Consider the following 26097-nt stretch of genomic DNA (forward strand, 5'->3'; position numbering starts at 1 on the left):
CCCGGGGTTGTTCCCGATTAAAACACACAAGGAGACAGCTGAAGTGGGATTCAGTAATTGACCAAAGGTTGCAAAATTGCTGGAGACCTGTGATATTAACCAATGTCACTACTGCCGCTGTAGCCGTCTTTTGTCAAATCGAGTGGAGTGTCCTGAATCAGTGAGTAGCCAAAACATAGATTCAGAATTAAACTCACAGCAAAGTACCTTGAGTGCGGTCTGATAGAGCACTGCATGTTTTCCATCTTTAAACCTGGAGTCACTTTCCCTGCATCCCAGCACAAAGCCTTGAAAATCTAAATGGCAGGAGGACACATTGGGGACGAGGAGCCCTGTTTGAGCAGACCTAGGGCCTTGTTTGCCCCCTTTCCCGTGAAATACAGAAGACTGCCAAGTCTCCTACTAACTGTGCCCCCTGGCGGGGAGGTGAGGCTCACAGCGGGTATTCCCAGGCTTCTTCAGTGGAAGACAAAGGGACTCCCTGACTCAGAAGGGAAAGTTCACTCTGAAGAGCATTGTGATTCATGCTTGTAATACAGTGCTCGTGAAAGATGCACCGTTTCGATCTAGAACTACAGTGGGTTTATAAATAATCATTGTAAGCAAATGATCTCAAAACTAGGTGGATTAAATATTGATAGTATGTATGTCATATCCTTGATTTAAAAGAGAGAGAGAGAGAGAGAGAGAGAGAGAGAGAGAGAGATACACGGATAAGTGCATGTCTATTTTTCTACTTGGCCTGTCCCTCACAGTCTTGCCAAAATGATCATTCCTGAGTGTCATTTCCATCATATCCCTCCAGGACATAGATGACTCTCCTAAGGGAGAGGGTGCCATACCGCAGCACCCAGCCCCACTGTGTGGGAGAGTTTCCTAGCGCCTTGTTCTTAAATACATGCTAAATAATATTCTTAATTTTATCTCAGTCTGCAGCTGCAAGAGGAGTATTTGTGCAAGCCAGTAGTTTAGCAGAACCGCCAGTGGAATAAAGACTTTCTATTGGCTATTTTAAAAAGAGTGTGTGTGTGTGTGTGTGTGTGTGTTATTGCTGAAGTTGAGTTTTTTAATTTTCTCTCTCAGAGTAAATTAAGAGAGAAATCCGGTTGACATTCCTTCCCCGTATAGTTTGAACTGTGTTCAGAAACCCAAGAGCTAGGCTACACATGATGAAACAAGTAGGGAGCAAATCCTCCTTGTTTCCGTGGTTCAGAGATGGCTGTGGAAGGGGATACGGTGGGGGAAGCGAACACTGTATGCATTGGACCCTCCCGGTGTGGAGCTGAGGGGAGCTTGCCTAGCACACACAAGCTCTGCTTCTGTCCTCAGCACCATAAACACCAGGTGTGGTGGCCGGCGCCTGTAATCACAGCACTCTGAGGGGCACCTGAAAAATAAGTTCAGGGTCTCTTTGGAGTTTAGGGGCTTAAATTCTGCCTCTACAAACAAGAAGAAGAAAAGAAAAAGGAAAAGGAAAATGATATCTACCTACACACCAACAGTAGGCCAGGCTTCAGTCCTCTCAACACCAAAATAAATAAAACCTCACCAGCTCCCTACAAGTGCACGGTATTTCAGGAAAATTCACAGACTAAAGCCTTATATAATATATAAATATATTCATATTCAAGTTTGCCCTGACTTCCTTATTTGAATAGCTGGATAATTGAATGTATAATTAAGTCAACATAAAAATTACCTCTTCAAAAACAGAAAATGATCAGTCATTCAGGTGGCAGCAGGAGTGATCCATTGGCTTTGCTTCACTACAGGTGACACTTTTAATAACAGTGTTTCTCTTATTCTGGAAAAGAGAAGCATACTACGGACACTTTAAACCCAATTGCTTTAAGGTCATCTTATATAGTAATTACACACCGCTAAAACTGCAGCAGGCATGTTTTCTTAATTCTTACTCCACTCTTTCTCAGGCATTGCTAGTCCTGGAAGGAATGACTTTTTACTTCTATCATCCATATGTAGGTGGCGATCGTAGTAAAATATTTCTTCCAGTTTGGCTTCTTTCCTTGGAATAAGGACTTGGAATTGAACAAGGACAAGCCCTACTTTCCCCCAAACATCATAGGAGTGGAGAAGAAAGAGGGTTATGTTCTTTACGACCTCATTCAGCTGCTGGCTCTGTTCTTCCATCGCTCTATTCTGAAGGTACCTAAGTGTTAACAGTTTGTTACCCCCATATTGGTCAGTTTTGTCTGCAACAGTACTGAGGTTGCTGGGCACTGGGATCATTGTTGGCAGTGGGGCCGATGGCAGGGTTGAGCGTTTACCAGCATTTGCGGAGCATCACATGAAGGAGACGCGGTATAGTTTCAGCACTAGTCTAAGTCAGAGCATCGAGAACACTCAGAGACAACACCTTGTCTCTCTTCCCCGTTTCAACCCCTGCCCATCTTCACCAGGCAGTCTCTAAAGAAGCTACAGCTGTGAGGAAGAGGCTTCCCAGGGCGAGCTGTAGACTACTGTGCCTATAAAATCTCACCACTGAGGAAGCTGTTGGCCCCATGGCCTGTGGAAGATCTCTGCAGGGCAACAAATCCCAGGCACACTCACTCTTACCCTTTTCTTTTAGGTACATACACCCCTCGCACACGTGCATACACACATGTGTATACATATATATAATATACATTGTGTATGTGTACATAATATAGGTATGTATGTATATATGTATGTATACGTATACATATTTGTTCCCTTTTATTGAACATAGATTCTTCTCATACAGTACAATCACAAAGCGGTTTTCCCCCTCTACCCCTTCCAGTTATTCCCCACTTACTCTCCCATTGCACCCACTTCCTTCCTATCTCTCATTAGAAAAGAACAGACTTCTAAGAGAGAACAATAAAACATAACAAAATAAAATTTAAGATTCAATGAAAACCATCACACTGAAGTTGGACAAGGCAAGCCAACAGAAAATTAAAAGAGCCTCAAGTGAAGGCAGAAGCATCAGAGACCCGTTCACTCCCACACTCAGAAGTCCTATAAAAACTAAACTGAAGACCATAATATATATGCAGAGACGCAGACCTATGTGGGTGCCATGATCGTTGCTTCAGTCTCTGTGAGCTTGTATGCACCTTGCTCAGTTATTTTCGAAGGTCCCAGTGTCCCCTGTCTCCCCTGTTTCCCCCACTCCTCCTAACTTCTCTTCTGCAGATTCCGTGGGCTCTAAGATTTGGTGGAGACATCTCATTGACCTGTACGTTCCAAGGTCTTCCTCGAGCATAGTGTCTGGTTGTGGGTCTCTGTATTTGTTCCCATCTGATGACTTTCTTTGCCGCGTGTGTGTTTTTCTTCTCACACATTACAAGTTGTAGACAGGAAGTCTATTAGCAGAAGCCAATCCGCCATAACTATAGAAATAACTCTACAGCATCCATTTCAGAGCCGCCGTGCTTGTCGCAGTCTGGCTTTTTTCTATTTCTGCCCTGCTCCCTTTTCCAAAATACTTTAAATTTTTAATTCATTTAATCAAGTCATGCCTTGTCAGTCCTTATCAGATCCTGTTTAGAATAAAACTTGGATCTTTGCTTTTCTGATTGTTTTTATTTTTATTTTTTAATGTATCCTGGGCCTAGCTCAGCATCCAAACCTGGCCTATGTAGCCCAGGCTGTTTTCAAAGATGTGATCCTAGGCATTACCACTAGGCTCAGAATTTTTGATGCCTTATCGATGACTCACAGGGAGTAACAAACCAAGGCCTGGGAATACTCATACAAACAGCATCCGGGGCTCAGGGGAGGAGCTCCCTGGAGTTCTTCACACACAAGTGGAGCCACACTACATACAGTTGATGTGTGATCCAAACAGGGTCTCCCTCCAGCAAGACCAAGGGCTTCTCAGACTCCAGAGCTATACATTCTTCCCATTTTCTTACAGCAGAAATCGGGATCTCCAGTAGATGCCAGAGTCTTTGCCCTACACCTAGTCACCAAATTTCGCATAGAATTTTTGTAGTTTTGCTCTGAGTCTTGAGTAAGCCAAGGCTCACCCCCACCATGTGGACTGGGAGACAGACAGAATCATTCTACAAAGTAGAGACACTTGTAACGTGGAATGCTAAGATTGGATTCACCTGTGGATAATAAGTGGGCCAAGGCTATTTCTAGTGAGCACGCTAATAAGTTCTAGAAGGTTCTAACAAATCAAGAAGCTACCATTTCATCCTTACCTAGCTATCCTAACTATACCTACCTTGTGTTGGTTAATTACACAAACTCTTTTCACCAACAACCATCTCCACTCTCCTAGGACACTTACACAATTCTGCACAAGCTTCCTTAGATATGCCTCCCTTGGATTTCCAGTTTCAAGGGGCTGAATGTTAGAATCGACACTATAAGAAAGCCAGTTGGCCCACCTGAGATGCTAGCCTCAGCTGTCACCTTCTCTGCTTCTCAGTGTCACGGCTTATGGGACGAGGATGACATCGTTGACAGTGACACGGACAAGGAGGAGTCTGATGACGAGCTGTCCCTTGATCACGGCAGAAGAGGCTCCTCAGATTCACTGAAGTCCATCAACCTGGCCGCTTCTGTGGAATCTGTGCACGTGACATTCCCAGAGCAGCCAGGGGCCATCCGGAGAAAACGTTCCTGCAGCAGCACCCAGATCTCCCCACAATCCAGCTTCTCTTCAAACAGGTCCAAAAGAGGTATCCATTATATGGCCGTTAGGCTGAAATAAGCCCCGGGCAGTCTTATTTCTCCTGTGTCTCTGCATCTGGAAAGGGGAGCGGTTGGGTGCTATCAGTTGAAGATACTGTAATATGAAGGAACATCCTCTGACATCAGACAGACCCAAGTTCAGGTCCCGTTTCAGCTCTGTAGCTTCCTTCATTGTTCAAGGTATGATAGCCCATCCAGGGACCAGGGTATCAGGTAACAAAGGAGGCAGCCAGCACACAGGCTAACGTGTAGCAATGTAAGGCCCATGATAATTCATTCACCATATACGAAACCTCTGCTGGGTGGGATAGAAATCAACAGATTTTGTAGATGGATTTAGATTTTTACCAACGGAGATTTGGGAGGGGGCTACTGGGGACTGAACCCAGGGTCTCTCTCACATTTGTATACTAGGCAAATGCACTACACTGGGCTCTAGCCCTACCCATTTCTGTCTTACTAGTTTTTATCCTGAGCTATGTCTCCCTTCATTTCACAGGCTGGCTTTGAACTCTGTAGCACAGGTGGGCCTTGAACGTTCAAATCCTCCAGCTTCCACCTCCCAAATAGCTATAATTACAAGCACGTGCCACAAGGATCAGCTTCAGTTGGAGACTTACAACGAAGTTGTCTAATTATTTCCTAAGCTAGTTTTTAATTCCTTTCTAAACGTTGAGTGCAATCCAAAAGTTGCTATTTGGAAGTAACTGGGCCTTTGTAGTTAGGGGTTCATGTCTGATGCTTCTCCAGGACTCAGGCATTTATCTTCAGAACCTGCTTTTGGGGCAGATACTGGGAGATCAAGTCATACTGGTTTTCCAGTTGTAGCAATCAGAATATGAGAATAAATCTGAGTCATGCACCCCCATCTGGAAAAATCTGAGACCTAGAACACTAGTGAGCACAAATAAAGCTATTCCCCTCTGTGTTTCTTCCTGAACAAATGCTACAGAACCATGCAGGGGAAACCCACTGGGTATGAACCCGCAGATCTATCCCAGCCTCAGGTCAGCATAGGAGTCCGCTCATTGAACGCTCAGTAGTCAGTCTTAAAGCCATCGGTACTCTGCATCCTCTGGGTCACGAGAAAGCCAGGGCCCTACGCCCAAACTGAGTTCTGTTGACTTGTTGACAGATCCACTGTTAACCCTCAAGTCTCTGACCTCTCTCCTTTTCCTGCTCTTTCTAGGTAGCACAAGCACCCGGAACAGTAGCCAGAGAGGAAGCAGTGTTTTGAGCATTAAACAGAAAAGCAAAAGAGAACTTTACATGGAAAAGCTTCAAGAGCATTTCATCAAGGCAAAGGCATTTACCATAAAGAAGTGAGTGGGCAGAGACACGTGGGCTGTGTGCTCTGACTGGAGCTGGTACCAATGACTCCCTAGAAACCAGAGGTGAAGAAGGGAGAATGCGTTTGTTGCAATAGCAGACAGTGACCCATGGTTATAGTGCTTTAGAAACCATCTCTTAGTGAATGCTACATCAAGGGTTCACTTTATAAGCTTTCAGGCATTGCTTCTGAAAGCCCAGCCAGGCATGGGGGAGCATGGGGTTCACGTTGGGTGGGAGTCATGATGCCCTCTTTCCTCCAATAATGGGGCTGGATAGCATTGGGCCAGGCTCCTTATTCATCATCCTACAGTTGGTCACTGACCTTCTTCACAGGTCCCTCTACCTTGCTAGTGATTCAACAAGGCAATGCCCAAGCACAAGCAAAGAGAAAGACACAATAGGACTGGGACTGTGATGTGACACAGGCAAGGCCCAGCCCTAAATATAGATAGGCACGAACCTGGAGAGTGTGCAGCTCTTAAATGGGGCTTTGATTTAAATGCAGAACCCAAGTCACAGTGAAGCTATAGGGCTTGAAGGATAATAGAGAGACAGAGACATGTTTGTACAGTGGTAATGGCAAAGAAAAGAAATAAAAGCCAAGAGCAGCAGGGAGATGCCACGATGGGCATAAGACTCCAAATCAGAAGAGACAGGAGACATCTGATATTTACTCAGATATGGAACTCCAGGACTCAGTGCCCTCATAGGCTCCTTCACTTTCTCCTCCTCTGGCCTCAGTCAGAGTCTCACCCGAAATTTTATATAAGCTTAGGGTGAAACAGAGAGAATTCTGCAACACAGCCACATACCCAGTGCCTGGCTTTTAGGGCTTTACGCAATTCTGTTCGGCTTCAAGTAAGGGAAGAGTCATAACACCCTCCAGGTCATACCTGCGTTGGCAGTAGACTCCTCTGTACTCCCTGAGAAGGAGTCTCTCCAAGGGTCTCTGCCTCTGCTTGTGGTAGAAGGTGGGACCTGGACAGGAGCAGGAGAGTGGAGCTTTCCCATGCTGCCCTTGTGAAACAGTGGCCCTGTCTTGCAGAACTCTGCAGATATACGTACCCATTCGGCAGTTTTTCTATGACCTCATCCACCCGGACTACAGTGCCGTGACTGACGTGTATGTGCTCATGTTCCTGGCCGACACTGTGGACTTCATCATCATCGTCTTTGGCTTCTGGGCCTTTGGGGTAGGTTGGGCCAAGGGCATGCCCTCATCCGCTGACTAGGAGGGAAGGTTTCCATCTTGGGAAGTACCACTTAGGCTGAGCCTGTTCTTTCCTCCCCAGAAACACTCAGCGGCTGCAGATATTACCTCTTCTCTATCAGAAGACCAGGTCCCTGGGCCATTCCTGGTGATGGTTCTTATTCAGTTTGGAACCATGGTTGTGGACCGTGCGCTCTACCTCAGGAAGACTGTGCTGGGCAAGGTCATTTTCCAGGTCATCCTCGTGTTTGGGATCCACTTCTGGATGTTCTTCATCTTACCCAGTGTGACTGAGAGGTAAGGTCTCCCCCCACAGAGATCCGCCAGGACGGCGGGACAGGGAAAGGCAAGGATCTCAGTGACGTTCAGTTCAAACGCAGAGTAGGAGTTCGCTCATCCTCCTCATTGGCTCAACTGTATTTCATCAATGTTTGCAGAAACAAAGGTTTCAGAAATAAGAGAAGTGACTGTCTCAGATCCAGGGCAGACCAAAGAACTTTGAGCTGTGTTTGTCTCTACCACCCAGCCAATGTCAAGAGGAGCTAAGTTTGGTCTTAGGTGCATCCGTCAAAGGGGAAGAGGACATGAGACAGTGTCATATGAGAAACTGATGAGAAATTGGGTTATTCCACTGGTTTAAAGACGTATCAGGAGATGATAGGGGGAAAGTGATAATATCAGACACATGGATGATAATGGAACCCAAAAAGCCCATGAAGGGGACCGGGTAGACCCATTACAAAATGATGTTGTTTCTGTCAAGACTGTTGCTAATGGTTAAAATAGACTAAGAATTGGCATGAGTGAATTTATAAAGGGTAGATACTACTGAGCAAGTTGAGGTACACAGTAATCCCAGCATTCAGGAGGCTAGAACAGTCATGAGTTCGAGGCCAGCCTGGGCTATACAGCAAGACTATTTCAAGAATAAGGCAACCTGAAGTTTACTAAGGGTGGAACTTGAAGGTGGCTACTGGTTTTCCCCTGACACCTAGAATGGGATATAGATCTAAAAGTCCTCAGTAAGCTGAGTTCCAGTACCTCAAATTCTCTTCCACTTCTCCCATCTCTCCCACACCCAAAGTTCCCCCTTTTCTCCTATGGTCTTTGAAATCCGTACTTCCACCTCAAATGAGTCTTGTAGCCCAGTTAATGATTAGTGTGTGAACAACTTAATCAATAAATAAAAGAAAAACAAAGCAGATTACTATAAACAGAAGGCGTCCACTCCACTCTCTTAGGTTGTAGTGACAGAGGGGAATTTTGTTCTTTGTTCTAAACTGTTGCCTTCTGTACAGGAAAAGCATCCCATTGTTTTATCTTCCATAATTTTGTCTTTCAGGAAATTCAGCCAGAACCTGGTGGCTCAGCTTTGGTACTTCGTGAAGTGTGTGTACTTTGGGTTGTCTGCCTATCAGATCCGCTGTGGCTACCCAACGCGCGTGCTCGGAAACTTCCTCACCAAGAGCTACAATTATGTCAACCTCTTTTTGTTCCAAGGGTGAGGGCACTGCCTTGTCTTTCACTAGTGGAGTGGAAGCAGTAGGGAGGCGTTGTGTTTCTTCCACCAGGAGGGAGGAGAGAGAGAGAAAGCAGGGGTGTAAGGCACCCAGAAACTCTTGCAGTGTCAGCCCCACACAAGTTCCTCCTTTAAACACCTTTTCACACTTCATCACAGAATACCTGCCAGGAAGTTGCCCTAGAATCATCCGCACTGGATTATTTTCACTCTAGTAACTTACCTAGTTATCATGATAATGTTTGGGAATAAAAAGTCTTCCCGAAGCTCAAGGGTCATTGAAGGAGAGGACGTCAGGAAGATCATAAGAGCCGGGGGGGGGGGGACTACAACAAAAGTGTTTTCTGGACACAGCAAGGCAGTCACACCTTTGAACTTACAATGGTTGTGCACAGGATCCGCATAAGATCAGTTAGTCCAGACAAAATCTCATCTTGGAGCCAGGATGTGGTCACCCTAGCTAAAATGCTATTGGCTGTGGGAGACTGGGACTCAGTTTCCCTTAAGAGTGTGTGTGGGTCCTGGAAAGCTATGCATGCTCCAGCAGATATTCTTAAACACATGCTATATAGACTGCACTAAGTGAACTCCACGGGCTTAAACAATCAAACAGAGCACAACGGAGTTGGGTGGAAAGGTGATGAGAGACGGGAGGGATTACAGGGGAGGAAATAAGAGGTGGATTATATGCATGTATGAAATTCTCAAGCAATGACAGGGGAGCAGAGTAGACACAGAGAATTCTGAAGTATTAATACATTTCTGGACATAGTAAAATAGAATGGCGGGGGCCAGCACCATTCCAGACACCCCTGGAGTTCTTTGTGTGCTGTGAGCTCACGCATCAAGAAGCCCGAGTGGCGCCGGGCGGTGGTGGCGCACGCCTTTAATCCCAGCACTCGGGAGGCAGAGACAGGCGGATCTCTGGGAGTTCGAGACCAGCCTGGTCTACAAGAGCTAGTTCCAGGACAGGCTCCAAAACCACAGAGAAACCCTGTCTCAAAAAACCAAAAAAAAAAAAAAAAAAAAAAAGAAGCCCGAGTGGCATCATGCTGCCGGTTTCTGGTAGTTCATCAAGCAAGCTACATTTCCCATGTTCTTCCGTATGATGATTTCTGTGATAGCATACCATTGCATTCCCCCAAAAGTTACACCATGTCTCAAGAGATAAGGTGGCTGTAGGCACAGCTGGCCCCTCCATGGCATTAGTTCTGATCTCTGGTGATAGGTCAGAAGTGGTTTGGGATGCATCCTGACGTTGTGATCAACCACATGTTCTACCCTAGGCCTGGGCTGGCTGTTTCTTCCAGGTGCTGGTTTACTACTTAATCTGTAGAGCTGAAGCAGGTAGCCCAGGGCAGGGGTTTTGAGTGATAACAACACTGCTGTAGGGGATCCTAGAATCAGCCTACTTCCCCAGCCTGGCAGAAAAAATCTCTGTCATTCAAAGAGTTTGGAATATTCCTCAGAGCCTGATGGAGCTCAGGGTAGCCCACTCCCCAGTACAACTGAAAGCAGTGAACCTCTTTAACCTAGGCAAGCAGCTGATCATGAGTCCTCTCTCTGACTCCAGTGACATTCCCTGGTCCCCCTGCATCCCCCATCTGCTCTCATCTTTATCAGATATCGACTCTTTCCTGACTCATCCATCAACAAAGCCATAACAACTCAAATAACCCTCTGCCCATTGATTCTTACAATACAAACACATGTGAAAAAAAACCAGGATCAACTTTTAATATGAAATCCCAGTCGGTTACAACCATCAGAGAAAATAGGGATGAAAAAATATCAATCCATATATTCAATTTATAGTGTGAAGCAGTTGTATTCCCAGGTGGATTTTGCTGTGAAGATTACCTTGAGAGTTTTTCTTAACTCATCACCTTTTAAACAAATTTCTTCCCCATGAACTTCTGAGGTGAGCTTGACAACGGGTCCATCCTCCAAATGTCCATCTGACTAAATGTGGTTCCCTGCAGGTTCCGCCTGGTCCCGTTCCTGACTGAACTGAGGGCTGTGATGGACTGGGTATGGACAGACACGACCTTGAGCCTCTCCAGCTGGATTTGTGTGGAGGACATTTATGCACACATTTTCATCTTAAAGTGTTGGCGAGAATCGGAAAAGGTAAAGAGCCCATGAAAGTGCCTCATTCCCACCAGCTGCTCGCGAGCACCGGTCAGTTACAGGATTAAAGCGAATGCTGCGTGTTTGCGGCCAAATGGATGGAGGTGGGGGCGTGAAACCTGCCATGAGCTAAAAATACAGCATTGATTTCCAACCCACTGGGGTTGTCGGCTTTAAATTCACTTCTGCCATTGTCAGCAACAGCATCCAGATGTTTCTTCTTCGGGCAATTGATGTAAAAGAAGGGAGGTGTTGCCACATGACCTAGTCACCCTTGAATGCTCACTGGCGAGTCGAGTGCAGAGAAACTAGGGTTGGTTGGGCAATGTGGACTCATGCTCGCCAACAAGGAGGGATGGCCACTTTAACCTCCCTGGTAAAGGAAATGATTTAAACAAATGCTCTTAGAGTAGGTAGCTATTAAGTTTAACCATAGTTTAGCCTTACTGGATAGTCTTAAAGCTTGTCATATGGAATCAGAGTATCTTGTATCATGGTAACAGAAACACACAACCAACATTAGCCAAGGAGTGGAAAATGTCTTCCTGTCTTACCTCTGAGATATTGTCTTTCAAAGCGTCTCTTCTAATGTGTGTAACATCTAGTGTGCGTTCCCAGCTCTCCCCAGCAAGCCATCTCTACCGTCCATCAGGAGGCATATGCGTTTATGATGTCTGTGGAACTGAAGGTGTTGAGTACTGTTAGAGATGAGGAGCTAGAGACATGGCTCCACACTGCCGCTCAAGAATTCGCACTGAAAGATTCCTCTAAATGTTTAGGGACCCCAGCTGAGGCCAAACCAGAATTTGTGGCTTTGATGCAGAATTTCAGGACTTTGGTCATGAAGCAGAGCTGGAGATTTTGTTAGAAGTATTCTAAGATAGGTTCAAGCTTAAGAGCTACGAGCAGGATAAGCACTCGGAAGGAAGTTAAAGAAACCAGACAGCACACATGTGGGCTCCCCCAAAGAGAGATGAAGCAAGTGATTGTCTCAGCGTTAGCTACGTTTACTCTTTTGTGGTTCTCAAGTTGCATCTCAGAAGACTGCCATGAATTTTTTTCTTCTTTTCTCCTTTTTGCTTAGTGAAGTTGCAGGGTGTCCCTGACATTCCTGTGGTGGGATTACACTGGTAAATTTTAACTGGAAGCCCCTAAAATTGGTAGGATGGTGCAGGGGCACAGAACACATTCTTTTCCCTGGAAATAGGGTTTGCGACGAGATTCCCAGGAAACTGCAGGTTCGTGGCTTGGAGGAGCTGATAGATTCCCCTGGACTGGAGTTAGCAACACTTGTGAGTCACCTTGTGGGTACTGGGAATCGAACCTGGGTCCTCTAGAAGAGCAGCCAGACCACTGAGCCATCTCTACAGCCTCTTGTCCTTATATTTAAAGAGCACAAAAACTGGAATAATGCCTTAGTCTATTCTTTTGTTATTGCTGTAACAAACATCTGGAACAAGGCAATTTATAAAGAAAAGAGATTTATTTTTCACTCCTGGTCCTACAGGGCAGCATTTATTGGGCTTCCTGCCTCTTTATGCATGGTGAGAAACCAAAGAAAGAGCCAAGAAAGTGTGATAAAGAAGAGGGGACAGCCTCTCATGATAACAAAGCCATTCCTCAAAAAAATTTGAGTTCATTCATGAAGACACCATGTTTGGCCCAAATGCCTTGCACAGGTCCCATCCACAACTTCTCAATACTGCATAGAGAATGTCCCATTCATTGTTCCTCCGAGGACAACCTACATGCAGCCAGAAGGGAAAACATGAGCATCAAAGAACACAGGGTGATAGTGAGGGTAACGAAGACCCTAGAAATGGCCACATATGAGAACCCTAGAAAGAATCAAGAATCACTTGGATCACTAGCAAAACATAAGAAGCAGCAGAAATAACAGCTATTTTCAACACTGTGAATATTTTAGAAAACCATGCAAAACTAGATTAATTTGTGAGGCATAAACCAACAAAAAGACAAGTAGACAAAAGCTCCAATAAATGGAAAATAAGACATTCCAAGGACCAATGCTACTTCATGATAGAGCTGGCTACCTTACAAATTGGTTGCCAGGAAACATCCAAGTACATAGACCCTTAGGGCCCCAGGGTAATGTTTACTTTATGGAGACACTAAGTCTGCGTCCATATGTTAGATTGCTGATACTATAAACTAAACACCTAAGGCAAATCAACTCCAAAGGAAGAAAGGTTTATTTGTGGTTCACAATTCTGGAGACAAGGGTGTTTTCACAGACCCCATGAACCCCCCCGCACTATTAAATCAATTCTCTAGCACTCATGATGCCTAACAGCTTGCAGACGCTCTACAAATGGGGATCAGGCTGCATTCTTGAGTGAGTTAGAACAAAAAATAGTTCCCACAATTCCCCTCTAGCATATGCCATCTGACATTGGCTGGATCCACAGTCATGGGGCCTACAGGGAGAGACGATGATGGCCTTCCCTTATCCTCAGAGAAGCCCCAGGTTCCCCTCCAGATGGCCTCACATTCCTGGGAAGCCTGGGGAACTGAGGCTGAGAGGATTCTCTTTGTTGTATCTGCCACATTCCCTTTCTATGGCAGCCCAAATGCCAGAGCAGGGTAAGCCCAAGTGGCTGGAACAACTTGTGACGAAAGACTGTAAATGGAAGAGCAGCAATCTGGGGCCTTTGTTTTCGGTCTGCTGTGAGAGAACACTTGCTAAGCAGCGTTGGTGCAGCCGGACTTGCTACAGCATGCAAACCCCAAAGCATAGGTCGTGAGGTCCAGGAAAGACGTGTGAGTATCTTGTCTCACAGTGAGCACACATGTAATAAACAGGTGCTTGCCGGAAAGCAGCTTCTGGGAAAACAGATTCGCCAGTAGGTAGGGAAGCTTTGTTGAGCGAGTTAGTGGGAAACATGAGTTGACTTGGGGCAGATGGAGCATCTACTTTTCTGTTTGCTCCTAAGTCCGCTGCCCCAATCTCTATCTCTTCTCGTCTGCTCTCACAGGGATGTTTGCTGGATACTTTTAAAACCTTAGTGAGTTTCTTTACTCTCTGAAAACTCCTGCTCCCTTCTCCTGGTCTTCACAACCTCAAATGTCAAATGTGGCATTTTTTTTTTTCTCACAGGCCTTCCCTAGATCCAGATTTGGTTCACCTTTCCCTGGGGCCTTCCCACTTCTCTGCATAGCCCATCCAGTACTTAGCACACTGAGACCCGAGTGCCTCTTTCTAGTTCTCTGTTGGAAGCTCTGCGATAGGATCATTATAGTGTACTCTGTGAAGCAAGATCAGCTTCCTGAAAGGCAAAGATTTGCCATGAACTTAAGATGTGAACGGCCAACTTTGCACTCATCCCCATGAGGCCACTTCCCAGCATGCTCTGGGAAGCTAATTAGACTTATAACAGGAACAGCACTGTGGTTTTCCAGTTTTCCAACAATAAAGCACTGAGCTACCGAGAGAGGAACGGGAAAGTAGCCCGGGACAAAAAGTTGGCAGCCCCTTTGAAAGGTCTTCTCTGTAGTCTGTCAAGGATTGCATATGGGGTAAATTAGGAGTCCGGTTCCCCATGAAGAGGGCCACCTCTAGTAACAGACTTTTTGTTGGCAAAGTTCTCATGTGGTACAGGACATCGTATAGAGAGATAAGGAAAACACAAGAGACCTGGCTGGACTGGCATTCATAGCAGAATAACTCTCAAGATACCCAATTACTACGTTCTCTCCAGATGGGTTCATTAAAGCTTCTAATCATCTCAGTGCTCATTCTGGTGATCACAGCTCAACCTGAGTATCAGAAGGATCAAACCAAACCCCAACCATAGCGTCAGCTAACCTGGAAAGTAACTGAGAAAGGGAGAAAGGCATGAGTAACAGGCAAGACACTCACAAACCTCAGACACTAACTTCTCAAGCAAAGCCAGCTCCTCCCACTTGCCTCACCCTTCCGGGGAAACTTATTGAGTCTGCAGTGTGGCCTGCAGAGGTGACACAGCCAGAGACTGTGCTGGCTCTTGTTCCTGTTCCTACCACATGAATTCCTCCTTTCCTCTCACCAGCCATGTCCAGCACTTAGAGGGGCTTTGTCCCTCACTGGCCACAGGAGGGCCACGCTGGCCAGGCAGATCTTAAGAACCAGAACAACACCGTCTTTGAGAGGATGCACTATGCATTGAGTTTAACGGGTGCCTCTTGGGCTTTGGTACAGCTTCATCCCTCGATTCCAAGGCTGGGATAAGGTCTCTGCCCCATGTAAAGAGGAATCAGGACCAAATCTGTATTCCCCAGGGCAGTGAGTGAGGGAAGCGCTCACCCTTGTCTGACCCTGCCTCCTCCCTCTTCTCTCAGGCATCTTTCTGAATCCTTGTGTTCTAGAGATACCCCCAGCCCCGGGGCCAGAAGAAGAAGAAAGCGGTGAAGTACGGCATGGGCGGCATGATCATCGTCTTGCTCATCTGTATCGTGTGGTTCCCGCTGCTCTTCATGTCTCTGATCAAATCTGTCGCAGGGGTTATCAACCAGCCCCTGGACGTGTCAGTCACAATCACCCTGGGTGGATATCAGGTAACCTAGCTTCCCCCATGGTTTGGGACCTCTCCTAATGCAGTATTCGTTCATAAGAGCCCTGACTAGGGTGGGTAGTGATGATAGTTCGCAATGCCAGTTTTGTTTTGTTGTTTTATTCAGGACAGGATTTCTCTGTGTAGCCCTGACTGCCCTGGAACTGACTCTGTAGCCCAGGCTGGCCTCATATTCACAGAGATCCTCCTGCCTCTGCCTCCCAAGTGCTGGGATTAAAGGCATGTGCCACCACTACCCGGTTGATGGCAGAGTTTTATCTAAATGCTCTCTGATCAGAAGACACATGGTATGTGAAAGAAAGTGCACATACTTGGTGACAGGGAAGTTGTGTTTCCGAGGATATGCAAGGGCCTGAGTTTGATCCGTAGCACAGCAAATAGTAAAACAGCACCAACAGTAATAATAGTAACGGTTCATTGGTTTTGAGTATAGGACTGATCCGTGTAAAAGATCTCTGAGGCCAACTGCCTTCAGGGGATCAGTAGTTCATAACAAGGAAATGTTTTCCCTTTAACCCAAATGCGGGGAAGTGCCGGTGTTTCCTGCTGACTGCCATGTACCTTTGTTTTCCAGCCTATCTTCACAATGAGTGCCCAGCAAAGCCAGCTGAAGGTTATGGACAATACAAAGTATCAAACATTCCTAAAGTCTTTCACCGCCAACACTGTAAGTAAATGTGGGCAGAACTCAAGGAAGACCGCCTCCTTGTGGGCTCTCTTGCTGGTGTCAGGCAGCTGGATGGCTTTGCTCTGCCCCCTGGTGGTGAGATGATGAAGTTTTCTAGGCGCCTCAGTTACCTGTGGCACCTGGCCAGTCATTAGCTACTTTGATAGCATGAGAAACATAAATGACAGCAAACACGAGTTTAATTTGGAACATTTTAATGAAAGTTCAACAGGGTTTTGCTCATTTAAACAAATACATATGATTTTTAAAGTGGTGATAGTGGTCTTTGATTGGCTTGCTTGCCCTGGGAACCCCAAGTTAAGAAATTAATTCAAAATATGGGAAAGCAACTAGGTGGATGCTTGCCTAAGAACACATTGCTTTTGATAGCAGAAACGGAAGTGATTTGAGCGTTAAAAAAACCTGGTTGGTTAAGGAAATCATACCAAATATATTACATGAATCCAGCTGGCACTGGTTCCTCCAACAGTCCTCCTGGAAGAAAAGGTCTGCGCTTCTGACCATATGCACAGTACACACTTTGTTATCTGAAGAGATGATTTCCTAAGTAATTTCTCTTGTAATAAAAAAATGTCTTTTAAGAATCCTATTAGTTTTATGACAAGTTCTCAAATAAAATATAGATAAGAAAAGAATCAGACTATTATATTTTAAAACGTCAAACCAAAAGAAATGTGTCCCTTACTACATAACTCCTTGGTAGTGTGCTCGTGGTGGGGATGTAGCCGATGTTGCTCATTTCTCTATCATTTATAATAACATAATAACAATAAGATAATAACACGAGTTTCATCATAAAAAAGTTTCACAGATGATAGTTTCAATTTACGGAAACAGATCTGGCAAACCGATGCTTCTATTTAAAATCGTCACCTAAAGTCCATAGCAACAAAGCCAATCTCAGATGATCAGCATCCCTCAGGACAGGAGCATCCTGTCTCCTGTGAGGAGGGTCTGCTTCCTCAGTTCACGGATTTCTTGGCAATGGGGAAACATGATGTGGGTTATGAAGCTCTCCTTTCTGGGTGGATAGGAACGGTTGGGCATGTGACTGGAGCTGCCATGTTCCTGCTCTGGGAAACCTAAAGCCTGGGCATCGTGTAAACAATCCTCCCTATGGAGACTTCTTCGTAAAATTGAGCGAAAGATGAGTTGCTTCCTTCATGAGCAGCGTGTGTAGAATCCATTCACAACGTGTGTGTTTGTGTGTGTGCAGGGTGCTATGCAATTTCTGGAGAATTATGAAAAAGAAGACATAACAGTCGCAGAACTGGAAGGAAACTCAAATTCTTTGTGGACCATCAGCCCTCCCAGTAAGCAGAAAATGATACAGGAGCTCACCGACCCCAATAGTTTCTTCTCTGTTGTTTTTTCATGGAGTATTCAGAGGTAGTTACTGTGTTTCCTTCCATGCATCCTTCCCTAACCCTACTCTTCCCTTAGGCTGGGGGAACAAACAGTAACACCGCTTGACACGATCTTTACGTTCAACCACTTGCCTTTTCTGCTAAAGCTCGCATTTCACTGAGGAAATATGGCTTTTCTAGGAACCAATGACAAGACTAGGAATGGCTTAGGTCTTTTTAAATTAGGCTTTTTTTTTCTTTTCTAAGAGAGGCCAGCAATGAATTCTGTGAGCAAGACAGAAGAGTAGAGAAAGGAGGGAAAGAATGGGTTAGAAAATAGAGTCGGTGTACTTAGTTAAGATCACTACAAAAAACTGAAGTTTGGCTTGAGTAATAGAGAACTGTGTTTGCAGGCTTGGATCCCACCAGCATCCCTGCTCCACTAGAGAAGCCTTGGGAGGTCTGTTCTGAGGGTGTGAGATTTGGGGGTCTGTTCTGTGGGTGTGAGATTTGGGGGTACCTTAGCAGTCCCCGAAGCAGGAGAGCCAGCTCTATCCCTATCCCCACCAGAACCAAGCCTGAGAATACGCCCCCGACTTTGCCTTTGGAAAACCTAGGGATGTCTTACTAAAAGGTCCTGCATCTAGACATTCCACCCAGTGCTTTAGTCATGGGCACTGGGGACCTCTGCCCAACAGAATATGGCTACTTATTTTCCTTTGTCACAGTCTTGAGGACAAGGACCCCAGGAAGACCTCCAGCAGGCTCATTTGAAACCACAACTTGAACATCCTGGCTTATAAGAAATTGTCATAGCTCACACTGTAATTCTAGCATTCAGAAGGCCGGAGGCAAGAGGATCACAGTCGGCAGCCTGAGCAACACAGCTAGCCTGGGCTACAGAGGGAAACCTTGTATAAAAAAGCTAAACAGCAAGATGAAGGGATCATTACAAGTTCTGAGGAAATCTTAGAATCTAAAGTGAGCTCATAAGAAAACGGGAAAGGGCCCCTTCAAAGAGGTCGTTCAGTGTTTTCCATAATCTTATTTTCTCCTTAATGTCTCCTGTCTCTCAGTTCCCATTTGGACCAGTGGCCAAACACTTGGTTTCTAGCCCTTGCTTTGAAGAGCCACCAAATCATAACAAAAGTAACTTCTGATTAAACACAGGGTCTGCTGGTTACCATGGAGACTGACATCATTACTTTTGCATAAGAATGTCTCGTGAGATTCCCATGAGCTCATCATGACAGTTGCTGCTTGGCCAGCAGACTCTAATCCCTCTATTCTGCCTCATGAGGTTGAGGTCTCCCTCAATTTTATGAATTTGACTGCTTAAGAGGGTGGAAGTGGAGGTGGGGTGACCAGGACGGTTGGGATGAAAAAATCTGAACTCACTGAAAACTTGGTGAGACATAACAGTGAGTCAAGTGTGCACGGGTCTCTCCTCCAGATTTTAGAGCAATCGCTAACCTTCAGCTTTTTTTGTTCTTCTTCTTATTCCTTCCATCACAGAAATATGACTCTGGGTGCCAAAGCAGAAATAGCAACTGATAAGCTTTCTTTCCCTCTGGCAAACGAAACACGAAATAATATAGCTAAAATGATCGCCGGCAACGACACAGAAAGCTCAAACACACCCGTGTAAGTTGAGTAGCCCTGTGAACAGAGCTTGCGTCAGAATGTGGAGACTTCTGATGCAATCCAGCTCGTTTGAGGATGCAAGTGACGGTTCTCAGTTCCAGGACTCTGTATCAGATTTGCCTGTCATTATGTGTATGTTGTTAATGGCAGTGGGAGTGACTCCATGGTGAAGTGTTGTCCTGATCGCTTCCCACCGTGAGGCACACTGTTCTCCACTCTTGGTGGCCAATGCTGCTACAAGGCAGCTCTCCCTCAGTCTTTAGACCCCATTCTCCACCTGCTGGGGTGTCACTATGCTGATCCCCCATGTGTCTAGAGGTGTCAAAACTCACATTCTCCTACATCTACCTGTCCGTCATAATACAAGCCAGTGTTTGCTTCATTTCCCTGCTCCGAAGGTCACTCCCTTAAAGAGGTAGGACAAGGACTTCACTTAAATAATTCAGGCTTTCTGTCATCATGGCTACCTCCTGAGCTAGGTACCCAGCGAGACCATCCACATTCAAAGGAAGGAAGCAGGCTGGAGGTGGCTTCACGGATTGCCTCCAGTGTTGACACCTGCCCTTTCCTGGCCCTGTCTTCCAGCCTAGCAGGTTCTGACCTTACCTTTGAGTAACAAAACTTGTTCCTAACTGCCACAAATCATCAAAATCCAAGGACAGACCCCTTCCTTTTATGACTCTTGTCCCAGGGCAGCTGAATATCGAACTGGCAGAATGGGTGGGAAGATTGAAAGACAGGAGGCAACAGAAAATTGGGGGAGGGAAAAACATGCCCCGTATGTGCTCTGTTTCAAACTTACATTAGGTAGCTAGGAACTCGCAGAGGGAAGATGGCCTATATTCAAAACCGGAGAATAGTCCACATGCCCACTGGCAGTTTTCCCAGCCTCTTACTCCAGGCTGCCATGGCCTCATGTTGATGCGCTGAACTGGAAGATTACTAGAACCCAGTCATTTGAATACTCAGCTCCTCCTTGACTTCACGAATCCCTGATGTTCTGGGGCTCTCGTAGATCATCAGTACTTCACTACCCATCATTTCCAGAAGAGAGAACATGGAGTCAGGCAGCTCCTCTAAGACAAACAAAACTTAGGGTACAGGTCACGTGCTCTGTCCTCAAGCTCACCCTTCACCAGATACTCCTGTGTACTGTAGGTATTTTTTTAAATACCAATAAATAAATAAATGTCAGTAAAGAGCTCACTACTAAAGAAAACTGTTAAAATAACCTAGCCAGGAAAAATGTCTTTTTTTTTTCAGTCACAAATGTAAGAGAGGCCAGCAGCTACTTACAAACTATATGTATCATGAGTTACATGTATTTCTGGGTAGAACTGATTGACTCTCAGCTTTGGGGAGCTGTGGTTATAATAAGATCCTATAAATTAAGATATCTCGATGTTATATTGTTGTATGAGTACTTTTATCATTGCTTTCTAAAAGGTCAAGATGGCAACAAAGACATCAGTCTTAGGTGTGGAAACAGCTGAAGTCCATCTCTTTATTTTCTTAATGTGCAGGACAATAGAAAGGATCTACCCATACTATGTGAAGGCACCCAGTGATTCAAACTCAAAGCCTATAAAGCAACTTTTATCTGGTAAGAATGAGAAGCCATTCCAGAACTGTGAAAATCTTGTCTGTCTTCAGTTTTAGAAATCTGCCTTTTGAACATTTAGCAATCTGCCTTCTAGTTCTCTTACCCTGTATTACCAGAGCCATAAAGCCTCTGCCTTCTCTTGCCGAGGTGAACCATCAACACACCTGCAAGCCATGTTCTTCCCTTGCTTCTCCCTGACTGATCCATACCCATGTTTTATAACTTAGCTTAATTGATTCTCTGAGCAACCAGATTACTTACAGAGGATTGCCTCACGTGTTGGTAAACATGGTGGTTTCTCCCACTAAAAACAAGAAAAAACAACATGAGATGTGCTTGATTGAGCCCCAGGGTTGGTACACACCAATAGCGTGTCTCAGTTATTGGATTTCTCCAGCACAGGTGTGATGGAAGGAAGGCTGTTGTTTGGGGGGACAGCTATATGTCCCATGATACTTCTGTCAGCCACAGACTACATGCCTCTATAACATTTTTGGTTACCAGCAAACAAGTCAGGTCTGGGTTTATTATGCTGGCCCTGTGGCAACTTTGTATCCGGCTATCTCCTGTCACTGAAGAGCGGTGTTTTCATTATAGAGAATTGTTTGACTTCATTTCCTGAAAGTCGCTGATCTCTTTGGTCGTGGAGAAGTGTCATTCAGGTGTCCAGCAAGGGTCCTTTCGCCATCCTGGGTGAAGCGTTTTGTGCCAGGCACCATGGATACTGGCGACCTGGCTCCAGGATGCTCACTTTCAGCTAGTGAGCAGTTACAGCCTTCCATGGAGATGACCCTAGTGAGGCGTGAGGACAAATGCAAGGCCAAGTCCATCTCCGCGTGCTATTCTTCATCCACAATAAATGGGCATGCTTTTATGAGTAGCTTCGACGCACATGGGGAAGTTTTCTTATTTCCTTTTAAAAGAGAAATAGCTGTAGAACTGTTTAGCCCGAGAAAGATGGATTCTCCTAAAAACAAGGTGTGAGTTTTCAAGCTATTCCCAGCCACTGTTTCAGCAGATGGCCTCCCCACCGGCTGCCAGGGCAGATTCAATTCAGCCCAGTGGCTGCTCCTGACCCACCTCCCTCCTCCTTGTAAAGCATCTTATTCACAGGGCCCTGGAGGTTCAAAGAAAGCTGTGCCCTCGCTGTTTTCAAGGCCAGCCCTCTTTGTCTTCCATCCTGCAGTGTCATGGAATTCCCTCCTCCCTTACAGCTCCTGCCATCCCTTACATCCAATGATGTCACCCCAGACGTGTGTAGCATAAGCTGATGGTTATCTCCGGTTTACACGCAAAGAGACTGATGCTTGAGGCGTGGATGACACACCTGAGCAACATACTCAGTAGAACCAGATCCAAACCTAAAGCTCTCTGAACCCAGGGCCAGACGGTCCCCTTGTGACTGCCTCTGAGCTTGAGAACTCCAGTTATTACTATACCCCAAAGTCCTAAGTTAATAATAATATGTGGTCTAGTTTTGAAGAACTTGATATCAGTCCTTCCTGAGATGAATTGTCACTGAGCTCTCCCTCCACATCCTGGAGCCAGCAAAACTGGGCACTATTTCTCCTTTAAGCTGTCATAGATTCCATCAATCAGAAGAAGCGGCTCTCTCCAAGGGAGGGACCTTGACAATGCTGGCCTTAGGCCATTTGCCACATGACCATAATTGTGAACACAGTCTCTTCCCACTAAAATAAGGAACATCATTATTACATGTCATTCTATAAAGGTAAAGTGCCTTCCTCCTGACGAGATATGTGCCAAGGGCTGGCAATATAAACGAACTGCTCACTTGCATCCAAGGTTGATGGTGAGCGCTTTGTATGCACCCGACTCTCTGGATCCTTAGCACACCCACTTAGGGGGTGGGCCCTCCATTATTCCCTGTAGTTTGGCTGTTTTACAAGGGGGCAGCACTGACAAAACTCTCATCTGAGCGACGCCCAGGGGCTCCCTCTCCACCTGCCTGTCGCATCTATCCCTGTGCCTTTCACGTTCTGGAATTGTGTTCTACATACGTTGATGGGTCTTGCCACTGGGAACTTCTAATTTGCATCAAATTCTGAGATTCTCGTGCTGCCTTCATTTTTTTTCTCCTCTTCCAGAAAGTAACTTCATGAACATCACCATCATTTTGTTCAGAGACAATGTCACCAAATCCAACAGTGAGTGGTGGGTTCTCAACCTGACCGGAAATAGGATATACAATCAGGGATCCCAAGCGTTGGAGCTGGTGGTCTTCAATGACAAAGTCAGTCCCCCGAGTCTGGGCTTCTTGGCTGGCTATGGGTAAGGAAACATGTGACGATCAGTAGTTATAGTGTCTGAACGCTGTGAAGCTGGGAGAGCAGCTTTTCTCCTACTAGGAGTTGAGTTGTGTCTCTACAGTATTGAAAGTCGCAAAGCCATGCCCTTCCATTTCAAAACACAGGACTAGCGATCCAAAGGCATCAGAATGCCCCATGTAACTCACACAGCCCTGGGAGACCCTTTTGTTCTGCGCCTTCTTGTTATGGCATGGTTTCATGCAAGTTGGCATGGTGTTACCACTGTTGTCTTAGGTTGCTTTCTGACCCTGAGCAAATGGATCACACAGACACCACAATTCTAGGCAGATCTAGACCACTTCCTTGCCTTCTAGTGCTTAAATATCATAATACAATACAGTACAACACAATACAGTACAATACATTATCCCCCTTAAGATATAAGTACAGCATGTTACATTAGAAAAAAACAATCCTTCATTTAAAAACGCCTTCCCATCCAGCATTGTATTATTTAAAATAGACCTCCAAACAAGATTGTTAAAGGGAAAAGAGCTACTTTCAAAAGAGCCTGTGCAATGCAATTTCCACCCAATATGTTGTGTTTTTATCACAGTATTGCCCAAATGTGTTTCTAACCATAGTAATTGTTGGGGACTATCCCTCCTTGCTCTCTCTTTCAGTATCATGGGATTGTATGCGTCAGTTGTCCTTGTAATTGGGAAATTTGTTCGTGAGTTCTTCAGTGGCATCTCTCACTCTATCATGTTTGAGGAGCTTCCAAATGTGGACCGAATTTTGAAGTTGTGCACAGATATATTTTTAGTCCGGGAGACAGGGGAGCTGGAGCTGGAAGAAGATCTCTATGCCAAACTGATATTCCTGTACCGATCGCCAGAAACGATGATCAAGTGGACTAGAGAAAAAACAAATTGATACCTTAAGCGAAGGGAGCTAACATTTTGTTTTTTAATTAAGAAAAAGCACAACACTCTCATAAGAGCTAAGCATTTCTAGTCTGGCAGCAACGGTTTCTCTCTGGCAGGTGGCCGAAAGAAGCTGATTTCTGTCACCAAAGCCACCTTGCGCATGAAGGCGCTGTTGAAGTTCTCTGTACTCTCGTTTCTCTGATATCGGGACTCTTTGCTTTAGAGTTTTCTCAGTCAACAGTGTCTTGCATTCTTACTGATTACGTGAAAGGTTCATGGAGGGTCCCCTCCCTCAGAGAAAAGGGAAAGGCACCTGTGTCTTACTCTCTGGGGACCTCACCTTTCCTGACGTCAAGGTCAAAGCGCAACACACAGCTCTTCCCACAGTGGGAAAACGCTGAGCAGAGAGCCACGGAGCCCTCAGCACACTCCAGAAGCGCAACAGCAATAGGAGGCGGCTGCACTGCCCAATGTTCAAGTGGAAAAGCGGGACCGTGACCCAGACGATGCTGGTGGAAGGACAAGCCTCAGCCTAAGCAAAAAGATGACATTAGTGACATTCCTACTGCCTTATCTCAACTGAAGACCAGTAAGAATCTTTCTATTAAACACCAGTGACTTCTCAGGAAAAAACAATCAGCAAAGCAACTCCGTGGACTCCTGCTTTGAGGTCGGGTGGTTGCCACCCCCAGGTAGCAGTGACCATTCTGCTTCGGATGGCTCCTATTGCGCCAGAAACAGAAGGACAGCAGCGGTCAGTCCAGCCTGATGGGAACACCTCAGCTTTGTAACTCCAATGACTGAGGCCACAGGGCTCTTCTGCCTCTCCCCGCCCCTTCTGCCTCTCCCCGCCCCCTCATATGCTTTCTCCATCTCCTTGATTTAAGGCAGTGGTTTTTCCAGTATGACATTTTCCTTGCTGTTTTTCAGGCATATCAAAGAGTTTACATATTCCAATTCACATTTTTACATCTAAGACGGGTTTTTTAAGTTCATAATTATGAAAGAAATATGTATATTGAGCTTGGGGAAATAAAAAATGGCCTTTTCTTAAATTATTATCATTGGAAACACAACCTCTTCATGAATTAGCAATGTAGCATGAAAATTTATGAGTGAAATATAGTTTTCATTCAATATTAAAAATAAAGTTTCTGAGAAGAATCATTGAATGGGCTAGAATCTGTCAAAAACCCACTCCTGTGTACTTGGGGTTCAGGACTGACTTAAATAAAGCACATCTTGCAAAGTCAAGACCTGGAGAGTACTGTGTTTACGTATTCATCATTTATGTGTTTGCCCTTTGCGTGGCGTAGGAAAAGTGGTTCTTTTCCAGATAGCATACCAAGAGTTAAAATAAGGTAAGAAGGCACATCTGTTAATTTCCTTTGCCACACAGGTGCTCTACATGGACAGTATCAGTAGGGAACAAAGTAATTCACAAAGGGGAAGCAACGATAGTTGATATAGCACTTCTTAAATAGCAGAGCCCAAATAATTTCTAGTATTTTCTGGAGAATCGCATAGTACAGTGTGCCTCAGTCTGACAATGTACACTGTTATAATCAATCATTGCAGCCATAAAATCAAATCACTTAGCTGTAGAACTCTCTGATGACACCAGGCAGCTAGAATTAGCAGCTAGCCAAGTGGGTCACCTACGAGAGTTCACAAACCCAGCAGCCCCTTCAGACATGTGCAGTTCCTACCTTCATCCACTGATGAGAAGGCATATAACCCTGATCGCCCTTAAGGGCTGCCACCTGTGTGGCCCAGCCTGGCATTTGCTAACAGTCTACGGCATCTCTAGTCCCCTCTGCCCAGGAGTAGGATTGGCATGGTTTGGGATATAGGTTTTGGAGGGGAAAATGCTACATAGGGAACGATGATACCTTGGGTGCCAGGATGTGTGCTCTTGGTCTGTCCAGAAGTCCTCTGCACTGCCTTTAACCATGGTATTCAACAGAAGACTATATTCCAGTTTAGCGTGCTTTCAGTGCTATCCTGGGCAACACAGTGAGACTGTCTAAAACTAGAAGTCAAAAAGGAGCTTTTAAGTATGGTTCAGTGATAGAATGGGAGGCCCTGTTCCAGTTCTAGATATCCATATTCATCTTCATCTATGCAGAGAGGCCTCTTTGATGAAGGTTGAGAGATGCA

The 26097-nt window shown here is 45.4% G+C and overlaps 1 protein-coding gene across 4 annotated transcripts in view; it reads left to right on the forward strand.

Moving 5' to 3' along the window:
* Positions 1–25145, forward strand: part of Piezo2 (piezo type mechanosensitive ion channel component 2) — a 347577-nt gene extending 322432 nt beyond the window's left edge. For all 4 annotated transcript variants that reach the window (XM_057788597.1, XM_057788599.1, XM_057788598.1 and 1 more), the window contains 14 exons: positions 1984–2166; positions 4430–4682; positions 5885–6017; positions 7073–7220; positions 7320–7534; positions 8580–8738; positions 10739–10886; positions 15252–15440; positions 16032–16124; positions 17362–17534; positions 19007–19135; positions 20659–20738; positions 22847–23030; positions 23692–25145. In XM_057788597.1, coding sequence (XP_057644580.1) covers positions 1984–2166; positions 4430–4682; positions 5885–6017; positions 7073–7220; positions 7320–7534; positions 8580–8738; positions 10739–10886; positions 15252–15440; positions 16032–16124; positions 17362–17534; positions 19007–19135; positions 20659–20738; positions 22847–23030; positions 23692–23944 — 2340 coding nt within the window. In that variant the 3' untranslated portion in view covers positions 23945–25145. The remainder of the gene's footprint in view (positions 1–1983; positions 2167–4429; positions 4683–5884; positions 6018–7072; positions 7221–7319; positions 7535–8579; positions 8739–10738; positions 10887–15251; positions 15441–16031; positions 16125–17361; positions 17535–19006; positions 19136–20658; positions 20739–22846; positions 23031–23691) is intronic.
* The last annotated feature ends 952 nt before the right edge of the window (positions 25146–26097 follow it).

Source organism: Chionomys nivalis, chromosome 14 (assembly GCF_950005125.1).
Source record: "Chionomys nivalis chromosome 14, mChiNiv1.1, whole genome shotgun sequence".
Taxonomy (NCBI): domain Eukaryota; kingdom Metazoa; phylum Chordata; class Mammalia; order Rodentia; family Cricetidae; genus Chionomys; species Chionomys nivalis.